This window comes from Hylaeus anthracinus, unplaced genomic scaffold (genome assembly GCF_026225885.1).
Source record: "Hylaeus anthracinus isolate JK02 unplaced genomic scaffold, UHH_iyHylAnth1.0_haploid 3, whole genome shotgun sequence".
Classification (NCBI taxonomy): domain Eukaryota; kingdom Metazoa; phylum Arthropoda; class Insecta; order Hymenoptera; family Colletidae; genus Hylaeus; species Hylaeus anthracinus.
In genome coordinates this window covers 9,947,748-9,962,584 of record NW_026535284.1, presented here as the reverse complement: position 1 = coordinate 9,962,584, position 14,837 = coordinate 9,947,748, and the positions used below count along the sequence as shown (strand labels likewise).

The 14,837-nt window shown below is 49.9% G+C and overlaps 1 protein-coding gene across 2 annotated transcripts in view; it reads right to left on the bottom strand.

The window, feature by feature from the left end:
* The window catches only part of LOC128893427 (uncharacterized), a 51,404-nt gene that overhangs the window by 22,512 nt on the left and 14,055 nt on the right, over positions 1 to 14,837 (bottom strand). Inside the window, exons 2-3 of one of the 2 annotated variants that reach the window (XM_054154334.1) lie at positions 6,940 to 8,772; positions 6,338 to 6,547 (exon numbers count right to left, since the gene is read on the bottom strand). In XM_054154334.1, the coding sequence (XP_054010309.1) occupies positions 6,355 to 6,547; positions 6,940 to 8,624 (1,878 nt within the window). In that variant the 5' untranslated portion in view covers positions 8,625 to 8,772 and the 3' untranslated portion in view covers positions 6,338 to 6,354. The remainder of the gene's footprint in view (positions 1 to 6,337; positions 6,548 to 6,939; positions 8,773 to 14,837) is intronic. The other variant, XM_054154333.1, reaches the window with a different exon arrangement.

Below are 14,837 nucleotides of genomic sequence, written 5' to 3'. Positions count from 1 at the left end.
GCGTAACGCGAGATATACGAGCATCATGTGTATTACGCGATGGCCTGGCCAGTATCTTGCAAGTCCGGTTAGGTGGCCGCTGGTGGTTGGCACAAGGTAGATTCGTAACGGAACCCTGCGCGCACAATTTCAGCCAACATTATAAATTCGCACCCTAAGACTCGCTAGCTACATCCTACCATAATCTACAAGAGATCTAACAAGTACAAACACAGAATCACCCATACAGTCTATTTGCTTGTCTTGAAACTGTCGAAAGTCCTGATTCTCCTTTTCTAGCTCCTCATCTATCTCTTCAAGGAACCAGCATTCTTAAACTATCTACCCTTAGACTCTCCAGTTAGTATCTTAGAATTCCAAATTTCAGATATCCTTTTTCCCTAAACTTCCCCACTTCTCCTTGAATTTGCCAAAGTTCTAATTCCCTCCCGTCCAACAATCCCTAGCCCATCTCTAAACCATCTATCCTCAGCCTCCCCATTACTTGTGGCTCCCTTTCTAACATCGTCGAGCAGACCTGGACAAGCGCCTCGGTGAACACCCTAGCCACCCTCGACGATGGGCATCCGACGTCCCAGAGGCTCGTCGTCCCGTGCAGAGCGAAGACAACCGACATATCCGCATTGCGAGGGGCAGGCAGGCGTTCCTCCGCGTTCCCCGTCGATCCTCAAGACGGATGCGTACCGTGGCGTACGCTTCGTCGGGGCAAGTGTAATAAACCCTGGCTGGTGGACTGACACACGGAAAGCAGCGTACGTGCACGCCACGAGAAGGAAAGCAGCCGCGGAGGAACACGCCTGGCTGAGAGTAATGCGCGGCAGTGCATAGTAGTAATAATAAAGTGGTAGTGGTTGGCACGTCACGGTCCAACAGGCCGATCAACCGTCCGTGCGGCGAGCTGGCTACTGGTCTCCGCCCACGCACAAATATGCACGTGCAGGTACACACACACATACACGCAGTCGCGTTCTTCCATGCACACAGAGACTGCTAGGACATCGAATCCACGAGCACGACCGAACGAATCGCTTTCAGGCGAAGGAGAGGACGTCGAAGGGCAGAGGATGCTCTGTATGCAGGGAACACCGTGATGATGTAAACGCTAACGAGCGGGGTAGCTGGGGCTAGACAATGGCGGTCGAAGCGATGAGCGACGAGTGTTCGCCGCTCGAGGTACGAACAGGAACTGGCTACCTCTGTTCGTGTTTGTAGGGGACGGAAAGCGGTCGAGGAAAAATTCGAGGGAGATTGATTTATGGAGGGGTGGCCTCTACGGGCTTCTGCAGGTCTCTATGGGGGATTTGCCTTGTTGCATTTATGGTCGTTCGAGTGAGTCGAAAGGAGACTATGCGTAGATGGAGGTTGGAGCACTTGTTGTGCTTGGAGTGCACTTGATAATAAAGTGCATTATTAGACTAAGCTTTATGAATTATTATTTAGCAAGTATCGAAGTGTAGTTGAAGGTAAATATAGCGACTAGGGGTCAACAATAAGATAGAAAGTTAGTACTCCCCCCCCCCCCCCCCATTACTGTGGCTCCCTCCTTTCGCGGCTTTGATTACGCCACTATCGTCGATGGCATAACGGCGGACCATGCACCGGGATTTCTACTTGTCTTTCTTCTCTTATTTTCCGCGTGTCGGTGCCGCGTGACTGCCGCCACGCTGACGATAACTCGTATGGTACAGCGCAACAATAACGCGCGGATGAATGCGTTTGACCTCGCGAACATCCACCTTCGACGTTACCTCCCTTTGAGATCAAATTATCGATTCGGATAGCGTGAACCTCCAGAATGAAATTCTAATGTTTTTTCGAAATATTTTTGGAGTTTGTATCTTTGGTTATTAGAAGAACTTTAATTAAATTTAATTTGAATTCGAATTTAATTAATAAGCTCCCTTAAGCAATTCACTTGTTTCACTTATTGAGAGAGCACAGACAGTTAACGGTTCATCAAAGTGGGAATAAAAACAGTTCATCACACTGTACAGCATACTCGTTTTCACGACTAATTTTTAAACTTTCCCAAGATAACACCTATCTTGACAAACGGCTTAATTTTCCGTGGAAACGATGAGAATAAGCTTAAGTCGAGTGGTTAAAAGAGTCGAGCGTTACCGTTACAACCGATTTGCTTATCGGCATGTTTATCGAGGCGAAATTATTATCAGCGCGCTGTAATATCGAAAAGTAAAGGGAACCCGTATCTGTTCTCCGGTATCGTCTACAGGTTCCACTTCACAACCGTTCTTTTTTCCTTCGAGCGAGCGTCGAGAGAGCCCGTCGTCGTTAACCCGTGTCTGACCAGGCACTGACGGTTTCCACTCGCCTTGTCTTTTTCCATTTTTCCGGCGCCCGTTACCGACTACCGTCGTAAACTGATTATAAATCGCGAGCAACAGGGTCGAGGCGTGTCCTCGCGGAGAGTCGCGGGTATTTACATCCCGAGAAGGGGGAGACGCGTGGGCGTGAAGGCCGATACGTGTACCCATCGGGCAAACGATTTGCATTCGACTTGGAACGCGAACGAAACCTGGAATCGCAATTGCGCAACGCCCTTTTTCACTTGCAGCTAGGGTACAGGCTCTAGGGCAAGTTTGATTCATTCTGGTTTAGAATAATTTATTTCGTTATTGAAATTGGTTAAAATTCTTTACTTCGACTTCGAGTAATTTATTTTAACTATTTGTGTGAACTATTAAAATCAACGTATTTGTCTCGATTTTATGTTTGCACACGGCGACCTGACGAACGGAGCAGAAAGAAGGAAAGACATGCAGGAATTACTTCCTGTTGGCGGTTAGCGAAGAAGAAGCCTGTACCAAAAAGGAGCAAACACGCGACTTCAAACCGGACCTGTTAACGCACCGCGCACACGGAGCCATGCCTCCCGGTTAATTATCGCCTACCAAACTTACAATTTCTACGTTTTCATTAAATACTCAACGAGGAAATCGAAATCAACGACCGATCGAGACGGATTTTTCTCTAATAACAAGAATTAAAGAGCCATCTCTTCTCGTTGCAGTCAATTACCAGTGTTCTGGTGATGAGAGTAATAGCGGAATATGGGTTGTTATTGCTGCCATTACTACAAAAATAAACACTTGGGCGTGATACTTCCACGAGAATTGATGATTCTAGAAAAACAGAACTTCATTTCAAATTTTATATGTTCTTCTGGTCGTTTTTTTAACGTTGAAACACTGCGAATATTCTTCTTCGCTTTCTTAGGCTTATCTTTATATTCTCTTGCCTTCCTTGAAATGAATTCTCCATTAAATAACACATTGTTGCATCGGATGGCCCGATTGTTGTCGACGCAAAGCCCAAGAACAATTAACTAACCAAGTCCTCGTACCCATCCCAACGGTACTGTCGTCCCAAAGACCTACAGGCGCACCTACGTCTCCAAACGCGAAAAATCTCGTCTAAAATCGTGGGTAGCGTTCCCTGAAAAGAAGGGCCTACCCATCCTCCTCCGTCTCTCCGTGTCGTCTCCGTTTCCTATTATCCTCGATTCTTCTTCCTGCATCCTGGTGTGCTCGTAAATGGGTGAAAAAGTCGCGTGACTCAGGAGGGAAGACAGACGGTGAACTATGCCGCGACGGCATCTTCTAGGTATCCGCGGAAAAGATGTAGGCAGACAATGGGACGGAGTTGCCCACCGGGTAACGAGCAGAGGAGCTCTCTCGTTCCGTAATTTGCATGCAATGCACACTAGGTAACGCGATAAATATGCATGAATTCGAGCATATGAGTGAAAACAGCTGCGAAGGGAGCGTTGCGACATCTCCTGTTTGTGACCGCCGATGCCGGGGGTACTTGAATTTGAAGATAGATGATTGGTTGCTTAGAAGTAGAGAATTCGGTGTCTTGGAAAGTGGGTATCTTGGCGCTTAGCCTTCTGGACGTTTAATTCTCTTGGCGTTTTGTCCTCTTAACATTTTCTTTCCTTAATGTTTAACTTTCATAGTTACTTAACTCTTAGTTATCTCGACGCTTGGACCTCCTAAGGCTTACTCCCCTTGACCCGTAGGCCCCCCGGTTGTTTAATCTTCTTATCCTTCCACCTCTTAAAGATTCACTTCAACTTCTCTAAAGTTAGTAGACCCAAGTCCCTACCGCCACTGGCTCTCCAAGTTTCATAGTCTTCTATAAAACCCATTGGAGCACCTGACTTCATCGTTTTATTCTAAATTACCAATGGTCGATCCACTGGTTGTGGCTTGCCTCAGGTTTCTCGTGTTGGACCTGCATGCGCACGCATCATCCTGCCACCGCTGAACGCGACAGTTGAAAATTACCAGGTGTCGACCTCGATCAAAATGGAGGGGAGACACCGGCTACGCAGCGGACGACGGTGGTTAATTAATTAAGCAGGAAACGGTGTCCTTGAGCATCCTTCACCGAGGGGTGGCTCGTCCTGGGAGCGTTCAACTGATTAAAAGGGATCGGGCGACTGCTGATGTAGGAGAAACTTGGCGGCCTTCCCCCGATTGCCACTCTTGGAGCAACAAAGACCTTTGTGTGGTAGATTTCAGGTTCTTGCGAAGGTATTTAATAGGGATTCATGGGTGTTGGACAAGTAGAGCCCGTGAAAGTAAATAGAAATGGACAAGGTAATCGAATCGAGGTCTTATCATATAGACAACAAGCTCAAGTCTCATGTCTATTTTTCCAATCTCACTAATTTCCCTTCAGCTGACCAATTTACTCCTCGTCATAAACTACCGTGGCATCTCCAGACCGAAGATGACATCAGCAGGAGGAAGACGGGATTACCAGGACGCCTGATCCTTGCATAAAAGCCCCAGAGCCGAAAAGTCAGGTTTCTTCTCCGAGTAATCGTAATTTTCGTAATACCTGATCGAGTTCTTGGGCGCGGGGGCGGGCAGGGGAACCGGTGACCGGAAGCCACGGTTTGTTCAGCCGTTGAACCTGCTCTCGTTTAATTCCGCTCACGGAGCGGCTCCGGGGCAAACCAGGGCTATTATAACGCTGCACCGAGCGAGGATGACGTTACGTATCCTCGGGCTGTCCCGCCCGTTCAGGTTATCTCCCGTTCCGTCTTTCTCTCGTTTTCCGATTCTCTCATTATCTCCTGGGCCCCTCCGTTTCCTCGTCTCAGGTTTCTCCTTCGACTGAGCGGAACTGGAGAGGAATCGGTGGCTGATTAACCTGCGCGGACCTCGCTAATTTCCACTGCTGGGAGTATCGATTAGACGGTCCTTTATCATCGAGGTGATACGAGGAGTTGTCGATGTAGAAAGTCTTACTTCTTATTAGTTGTCTGTTTCTTCTTATGAATGTTTGGACCTTCAAGATGTGAGTATAGGATCGTCGTTTGGTCGATGAGATATAGGAATTGTTCTACTTTTTATTAGACATGTACTTGATCAAAGTTACAAGAGTCCCATGAAGACGTTTAAACTCCACTCTTCCAGCATCCTCCTGGATCATTCAACCCCCCCCCCCTCTCCCCCTACAGAGTCGTCTGCCCATCAGGATACAAAATACGAAACATTGCAGCGTCCACCTGTACCTGCAGGTGGACTATCCAATAGTGGTTAATTATACCCAGCCGTCTAGCAATGACCGCAGCGCGAAACACGCACCGGACATTGCGTCGTGCTTCTGCAGTCGTCGGTGTAATTACGAAAATTCACGTTTCGCTGAAACGAAGAGGAGAAAAGGCGAGTCCCTCCCCTATTCGCGGCGGTCGAGGAGCCACGGAAGCCAGCCAACAATAATTCGCAATAAGACCGACCGCTTCCTGGATGGCACAGGTGCGTTTCCTAGACTGCGGTTATGACGATCAGAGGCCGGCGCAACGGCGATTAAACGAATAAGGACTCAAAGGCAATAGGGAAACACCTGCCCGCCTTTTACAACGGCCAGTAAAATGCTTCGTTAAAGGATCGACCACGAGCCTTGGATCCTGTCAATTTAATGATTCCCGTACAAAGTACGCTCTAACTGCCCCATAACCGGTACGCCTTCCTGGCTGATTGCGCTAAGGACTGTCCCTGACGTTCGACGTATCGTTCGCGACGATAAACCAGCCGCAGGGAAATTAATCTCGCCGGATAACAGCCGTGCGGCGTGATCGCGTTAGCGCTGATTTTAGCAATCCCGTCCCTTTTGCGCGCCGTTTACGAGACCGTGCGCAAGAAACTTGAAGTTTACGACCAGGGATCTCCGCTGACTCGGCGTGACCGCGATGGAGACCGATTAGGCGAGTAGGAGACTGCGTTTGGTAGATGTCATGAGTCAGGAAATAGAGGTTTTGGGGGTGAGGTTTGGAGGGAATGTTGAATTAAAATTTACTCACTAAGCGTTACTCACGAGTTAGAGGTAGAGCGTGCCGACACGTCGAGGTGCCACTACGGTGACAGCGAGACGTGGTCCGCATTTAGTCGGTGGCAACGGTGCCGCTGTGGCAGGTGGCGGGGTTTCCGGTCTCGTGCAGCCAAGGCCACTTCCTCCGCGTAGCTCCCACACTAAATTCGTCAACGAACGAGGTCTGCTCAGACGCCGCGATCTGCGTGGACGACGAACAATTTCATCGAGAATTAGCGATGTGTTAACACCGTTCGAGGTCCGGCATTGCGAATCGGGAACACAATTGATTGGGTACCCGACTTGCACAGTGATCGGTGCCTCGAATGGCAATGGAAGAACGCATCTCCTCAGGATCTTATCTGCTTCGTATCATCTTCGACCTTACTTTAACCCTTTGCACTCTGCGCCATATCGTTGCAAAATGTGCGAACAGGAATCGCATTACATTAAATAGTCTTACTTTGAAAATTTGTTAAACTTACGATACATCTTCTCACATAGAGGACATCCGAGTGCAAAGGATTAATACTACGTATTACTTCAATAAATGTGTACGTTCACTATATCGCGAGTGCATGTGTGTACCTGTACCTTTTTTCCGGCAGCTTAGCACCAGCACCGGAGTCCCCCGAAGTCCTGCCTCCAGAATGGCTGGAGTCCAGTGTCCCATCCAGCTCCATGGCCTGTTGAAGGTTCGTCAGGCTCTTGTATCGTATATTAAAAAGCGGAGATCCACCCTTGTACCCAGGAGGTGTCTCCTTCAACGGCGACGCACTCTTTTGCCTCATCAAAGGGCGTCCTCTTTGAGTGCCGCTGTTCTTCACGTAGAGTTTGGCCAGGGGCGGCTTTTCGACTCTAGGCTGGGGGGCCTCTTTGACGGCGCGCCTCGTCCTCTTCTCCGCCTGAATCTTCTTCGTGGGAATGGTTTCTATGGGCGGTGGTTCCGGTCTGTCGTCCAACAAGGGCGCGATCGTCACTGTGACAGGTGTCAACGGAGGACTGGAGCCCTGTGTGCCTGGCAGAGGACTTTCGTAGGGTGACCTGACGCTTTTAGGCAGAGGCGCAAATCCGCGGACGTAGTCGTAAATCTGATCTATCTCGTCGTACTCTTCCGTACATGCTGACGGAGGGACACGATTCTCGTCTCGATATGCCGCGTGACCTGATGACGCTTGATGCCCGTTGCTATGATAATGATGGTGATGATGATGGTGGCTGGCGTTGTTCCTGTGGTGGTTCAGAGGTCCGTTGTCAGAGTTCGTTGAGGACCGCCTGAGGAAGCCTGAGCCGCTTCTGGTCTGCCTGGAGGGTTTGCTCTCGCCTAAACGACCATCTAGAACGTGTGCGCGATCCGCCACGTCGGCTACGAGGCGGGACGCGCGCTCCACCAGCCTCGTGAACTCCTGCATGGACCTGAGAGCCTCTTCGTTTCTCGCCTTCACTAGCTTCAGCGGAGCTGCAAGCGGCAACGCCACCGCCGCTCCCTCTCTCTGCAGAGGCAAGGCGAATACGTGCTCTTCTTCGAACGTGGACAACAGCCTCAGTTCTGGGACAAACTGCGACGACGACTTCAATCCCCTGGGCGGCTGGCCGTGCACCAGTCTGACAGTTAATGGCAGTCGCTTGCTCAACAACGCTCTAGCTGTGTGGACGCCGCTTATGTTGTCCTCGCGCGCCAGAGCGCTGAAGCGACCCCGCTGGTCCATCGCGAGCAGCACGCTCTCGCCCCGACAGTCGACGCATCGCAGAAATCTACCACGACCGGGGAGACTCACCTCCCCCGCCATCACTATAGTCTCCCCCGCTGCAAGGGTCCTCGTACCCTCGGGTACCACTATTCCCGAGTCGTCGTCCACTCTGCAAGCTATTCCTCGCACAGTCTCCCTGACCAGAGCCCCCTCGTCAGGGCAACGTCGACACAGCTCGTTCACAGACTCCATCCCTCGCACAGCTCTTCCTTCTTCGCTCAAGATCTCGAAATAACCCGCGTAAGAGTCGGGTATAGCCAGCCTGGGCCCCACACCCACCACCCTGCGACCCTCTTTGATCTTCACCGCCTGCGCGACGATCTTCCGTCGACGTCCCGCGGACACCAGCAGCGCCGTGCTCTGCAAACTAGGCGCGGGCAGTGTGGGAACCCCCAGCCCTCCGTACTGGCCCTTCGTGATCTTGATCACCGCAGGGAGACGGTACTTGGAGACGAATTCGCGAAGGTACGTCGCTTCCTCGGCCCAACGTGCCGCCGCAACCACGATCTGACCGTCGGTCGCGGCCATCGCGGCGCTACAACGCCGCCCACCCTCGCGAGCACGGACCCCGGTGCCGACGTCCCCGTCGAGTGATCAGGAGCCCACTCAGGGCCCCGACGATCGCTGATCGCTACTGATGCTCCTGCTGCTCGGCCGCCACGCCTCTATGCTCCATCTGGAAATTGAACGACGAAGAGGTTAGCTGGGAAGATGGTGCATCCTTTACTTTAAACTTTAACACGTTCGATCACTCGTTAGCTACCAGGATACTGCACTAAAACTCGTCAACATTTCAACAGAATTCAAACTTTGTCTCGAGACTACTGAACTTGTTGTTTATGAAATATATAAATTTAACGAATTCTAGGAAAAGCAGTCGACTGTGAATCCGAGGATCGTGAGTTCCAGTCTCTCTATTTTTCGATTAGACTCCTACCAAGTTTTGAGAGGTGATTGTTACAGGGAAAGGGGTTCCTCTAAATTTTTCAAATTTGTATTCGAGATCAGAGGAACGCGTGAAATTTGCTCGAGTCGATGGAGGGCCCGTTTCCCGTTACTTCCTCGTGGCGTTCGCATCATCATCAGCGTAACCGACGATTAAAGCGGACGATCTACAACGGGTATCTCGAAGCCTGGTTACCTAACGAGCGTACACCATGCCCGAGTGTACGTAAATGGGCGGTGCCGTCGATTGTTTCGGATTTCTCCAAAGCGTTGTATCTGTGATGGAGGAAAGTAACCGATCGTGACTCGGCCGTCGAGCCATCGTTGCGGCCCGCATTAAACGATTCCCCTGGACGAATTGCTTCACGGTTATGCCGATCGGCACGGAAATTCCGCGGTACCATGGCGAACGCTTGGGAACGGGCGTGCTCCAGAAGTGAACCTGGACGACGCTTCCGTGTTACCTGCCCGCCGTTTCGACGTATCGAATATCGTGGACGCGATTACATAAATCGTGGTCGCTCCGCGGCGATTGAAACGTACGGCAATTATCGCTTTCCTTTGGAGCGGAGTGAAATACAGCGACGATTGGCCAAATGGCGTGAGTTCTAGGAAACTTGGATTGCACGAGAAAGTGTTTGGTGGAGGTACACTGTGTATCAAAAGAATACGAACACTTGGATTTTGGAAGTCGCGGTATCTCAAGGTAGTTGCACTGTTCTAGATTCCTGGTCCCAAGCATCAGCGTAACGATCAGTGGAAAGCCATCTTGCCTTCACCAGGTCCAAACATCACTCTGATTGACCAGCTACTCTACCATCGTCCTAGGTCCACCAAGATGAAATCAATGACTGGATATAAGATCACCTCGCCTCCAAGCTGACATTAAACCTCATTCCCCCACTTACACGAACAAAAACGAACTATTCTCAGAGTTACGTTACACTCGTCACGATTACACTTAGGATTCAGGATGACTATACAAAAATTCCACCTCGATTCCAGTGTCCCCAATTCCAAACATTCCACCGAATGAAGAAACAATTCTACGAAAAAAAAAAAAACGCACGATTAGTCACTGCCAGGTGAATCATCGTCAGTCTCATGTTTGGGGGACTCACGCGGAAGCGCGTTGGATCAACGCCCCCCTCCTCAGCCGTTCTAACGATCTCCCTAAAGCAATTTATCGCTTGGCCGTGTGAAAGGCCCATTCAGATGGGCCTTACGTCGGATATCGGGGGGATAATGAAATCGCGCGGTGAAAATCGAGCCGTCTGAAAGGGGCCTTCGAGATGGCCCCCACAGCCGGTCGTAGATAAGGACGGGGGTGACCAATGACCCGGGGCGTCGTGACAGGCGCGCCTCTAGGAAGTTATTCGACACACTCCTCTGTCCTGCATTCTCCTACACGGTCGCAACCCCCCTTTTACCGTGCGAGGTGCGAGGTTGAATCCCGCCGCTACACACATAAGCTTTCACGGCGGATTCTAGCGGTCTCGCCGCCGCCTCTCGATGCAAATTCGTATTGGAATTTTTCCGTTTGGAACGGTGCTTTGATCGAACGCAGAAAACCGTTACGTTCCTTTCGCGCGGCGTGCGTGTTCCCGTGATAAGGCGATTACGCGATACGGGAACAGACGGATCGCATTGTATCCGATACACGCCGGCCACGACCGTTTCGAATCGCTGGGAGGAATCCTGTTTCAAGGTTCAGCGGAGACATCTCTCTACACGGGGACGGAGGCGACCGATGCATCGCCTCGAGCACAATTTCTCGTATCTTTCGGGAAGCTTGAGAAGAGCCAACGAGACCACCTGGTTACGGAACAAGATGAGGTTTACGGACAGTTCGAGGATTGTTCCAAGCCTTCGCATAAAAGATGTCGATCTGGAAAGTACATAGTTGGAGGGATGTGTTGCTAAGCTAAAAGTGAACATGTTCTTTAAGGTCCCAGTAAGAAGCTAGATGTGCAGAAATTACGGGACACTCGTACCACACACCATTGCATGGTTGGCTACCTAAACATCGCCCTTTATGGAGCTTCGATAGATCCTGGATAACCGTTACCTCCAATGCGTGCCTCGTTGCATTGTATTGACGAGGCAGAGATGGCCATTTAGCAGCGCGCATCGTGTCTTCCGTTCGGCACAGAAGTAGGTCGTTGATAAGTCACCGATTACACGAGAGGTTAAGCACGAGCCTCAAACTCTTGGGGATAATTGAACGCGAATCGTATGGAAGATCGTCATAGAGTACCGACTACCTTAATTACGCGAATTTCAATGCTCTCGTCCCGTTTCCAATCAACTATGAATCTTCCCTCAAATTCCTAAGATTCTCCCATTCCAACCCACGGTCAGCTTCTTCTATCCTCGAGTCCACGTCCAATGGGCGATGCGACAGAATCGAACGTCTCATCGCTCACCCAGTGTCCCACCCTCTGTCGATTTTTGCAGACGAGGCGCATTCTCGGGCACCGCGGCGCTCTGGTCGCGATAAAAGGTACGCAACGGGGCCCAGGTCAGGGGCCTCTCGGATTGTCGCAGCGCGTATCGATACGCGACGCGATTACGCTGTCGCGGACGCAAGGACAATCGCGCGGTGTCGAAATTGGCTCGAACGAAACAAAAGGATCGGCAGGGAGAGACGTCGGCGTCGTGGTAGCCGTGCACGCGGAGCCACGGTGAAAGCTGCCCGAAGCCGCAGCATATAATTCGAGGGCATGTCGATAAATCAGCCGCCGCCGCTGAGCGAACGAGAGACCGTGTTCTTACAACGAGGGAGAGACGGAGAGACCGTGTTCTCTAGCGAAGGAGAGACGGAGATGTCGACTGTCGTTGCGACACACGTTCGTCTATTCGTGGGCGGCGAGCTCCGCGCGGCGTCGTTCGTGCATATGTCGCTCGGATCGAACGGCGTCGATAGCTGCTCTTCGAGATCTCCAGAGCTGCGAGATGGATCTGAATCTTCATCTATAGGAATATTTCAAGCGTGGAATCAACGATATTATTTTAATATTATTAAATATCTGTGTATATTCTTGTCCTATCCAAATGAAATTTTTAAATAATACCAAAGTCACTTTCGGCCAATGAAGCTAGGAACCCTTTTAAAAGACAATAGAAGCATCACCGAGAATGCAAGCATAATTTATAAGATAATTCTGTAAATGGAAGTTTGAATACAAATAAATAAAATAACAAAACTGAGTTTCGATCGATAAACGCAGTACCTGCCTCGTTACTTGCTTTAATAAAACTTTTCTCTGGTAAATGTACTGGAACTAACCGTTTATATGATTCCGTGGTTTCCAATCGATCGACCTCCAAAAATACACGGAATCCCGTTCCGAGATAGCCGAAGTTCGCGAGCTAATTCCTGGCCACGCGTAGAAAGCCGTGTAACAATAAAACATTACGATTAGATGCCGTGTTTCCGAGTTTGCGACACCGTTTGTCCGCTCGTAGGCGTCCGCTGTGCTATATATCGTCATCGAGTCTGATAAGTATCGTACAGGCTATCGAGAACGCCACGATCCTCCGCCACGGAGTCTACCTCCGAATCTTTAATCGTATTTCAAAGAAACGATCCCTATCTCTATCTTCTATCCGTTCCAACTATTTTCTGACCATTGTTGCTACCATTACCAGCCACGATCTTTCTAAACATTTCCACCCACTTCATATTTCACGAGGAACGATATCAATTTCGCATAATCGGGTTAGATATAGACGAGCATTTTTTTTTTTCAACGGTGTTTCTATTGTTATTTGTTGTCAAGGTTTACGAAAGGTTTCGACCTTCGCCGTATTTCAAGAACGATACTCGTTCTGGAGAACTGGGTCAGATATGGATTGGGTTCATTCAAAGCTTCGAAACACCGTTCGTGACCCCACATACCCAGCCTGCGGGTTATAACAATCTTCACTCTCCGTGATTGCGTCAAATTGTTCAGGAAAACATTTGCATATTGAGCCAAAGATGTTGACACGTTCGTTATCGTGGTCTTTCTAGTGGTAGTATCTTCAAGGGGTCGTGGAACCTACCAACAGAGTGTTCTACGTTACTAGCGGAAGACCAAGGGTTCCACGTTATCGATGGAGTATCCTCCATAACCGACAGTGCACTATAATTACCATCTGACCAGCCTACATTATATCGCGTGCATATACTGCATCACCGATAAGGTTCGTTACTCCACATTACCCTTCCTACTTCAACTCTACCTCCACAGCAGTGAACACTTTCGCGTGTTTGACCCAGAAGGGTGCAAAATTAACATACCATAGTGGTCTTAGAGTTCCCCCGTATCTCTTTCAGTATACGTGACAACTCCGCGGCTTAATTAACCCTTCTGGCGTTCTCACGAAAAAGTTGTAACCCACGCCTCTCCCCAACATTTCTTAATCTAATTTCGCGGGCGTATTAATCTAATTACGCCCAACGCGAACGTATGGCGGGTGACGTGAAACTATGCCCCGCGCTTGCGCAATCCTCGACGCGGGAACGCTTGGCGGCGGAGCTTTGACTGGGGAGGGGGGGGGGGGGAATACCCTGCTCTCCCCCCTTATTCCACGGGGATCTAGATCGATATCTCGCGATGCTGCGCGACCGATACGGCGGGCTGCGTGCCGCTAATGATTCAAGGCCGATCGAATGTAGGCCGATATTGACACTGAGCGGAACTAGACGGTGTAGACTTGGGCTGGGCACGCTTTAACTAGCGTCTACTGGCTCGAAAAAACATTCTTATCGGGAGAAAGTGATCAACGATATGGTTTTACGAGTTGACGTTTCATAATAGTCGAGGCCTGGGCTGGGTCTGTGGCGAATACTTCGATTCCTAGACATCGTGAATGATACAATTTTGTGGATACAATGTAGAATTCTTTGACAAGAGAGAAGATAATCCCAATGATCCATGAACAGTTGCAATATCCATAAGCAGCAGCCTGTCCTCGTTCACCAAGACTTAGTTCACCCTACAGTCCAGTCTTATCGACACTCCATTTCTATCATTTCTCTTCAGACTGTCGACAACCCCCTATCGAGAAATCTTCTTAAAAAGGCCTCGCGGCGCGCATTAGTCATTCGAGTCACGCGACACGCCAGCGCGATCCCCATCAACAAGGTGTCAGGTGGTAACCCGTTCAGCGATCAAGCGCCATAAACAAGCGTTTATAAATCATTCCCAACGACACGAAATTCCAGCCCCGCGCACGGCAGAGGGTCGTTCATCAATTCGCGCTGTTAATCGTCGCAAAGTGTTGATACATTGTACGGTACCATAGCTGGAATCGTACAACCGTTCGGGTTTCATCCATCTTGTTCCCGTTCCCGTGCAATTATTTCTATTAGGCGATGCACGCCTTCCGTTCGTCGAACGTCTAGTTAATTGTTTCGTCGTTCTTCGCGCAATCGCCGGGGAAACGTCGCCTTCATCTCCAGGACCCTTTGCATACGCTCGGCTAATAACATACAATTAGTCGCGCCACGGCTTTTTACCATCCGCAGGCCTTCACTTTTCCTTCATCGAGAAAAGTGCATCCCCCCCATCGGGATCGTCGCGATACACCCTGTCATTTCTGCTAATGCAACGCGAACAGGAACTTTATGGCGTGGGTCGACGTCCTGCAACAGGTTTGACGATCTATGGTTGCGAGTGACACATCGTGAGACCTTCCATGAGAGAAATGGCTACTGGAAATGGGGAGAAATTTTTCAGTAGGGGTTAGGAAAAGGAGATCCTTCTCGGAGAGTACCAGCTCTTTGACGTCAGAAAATATCTTCTCAAC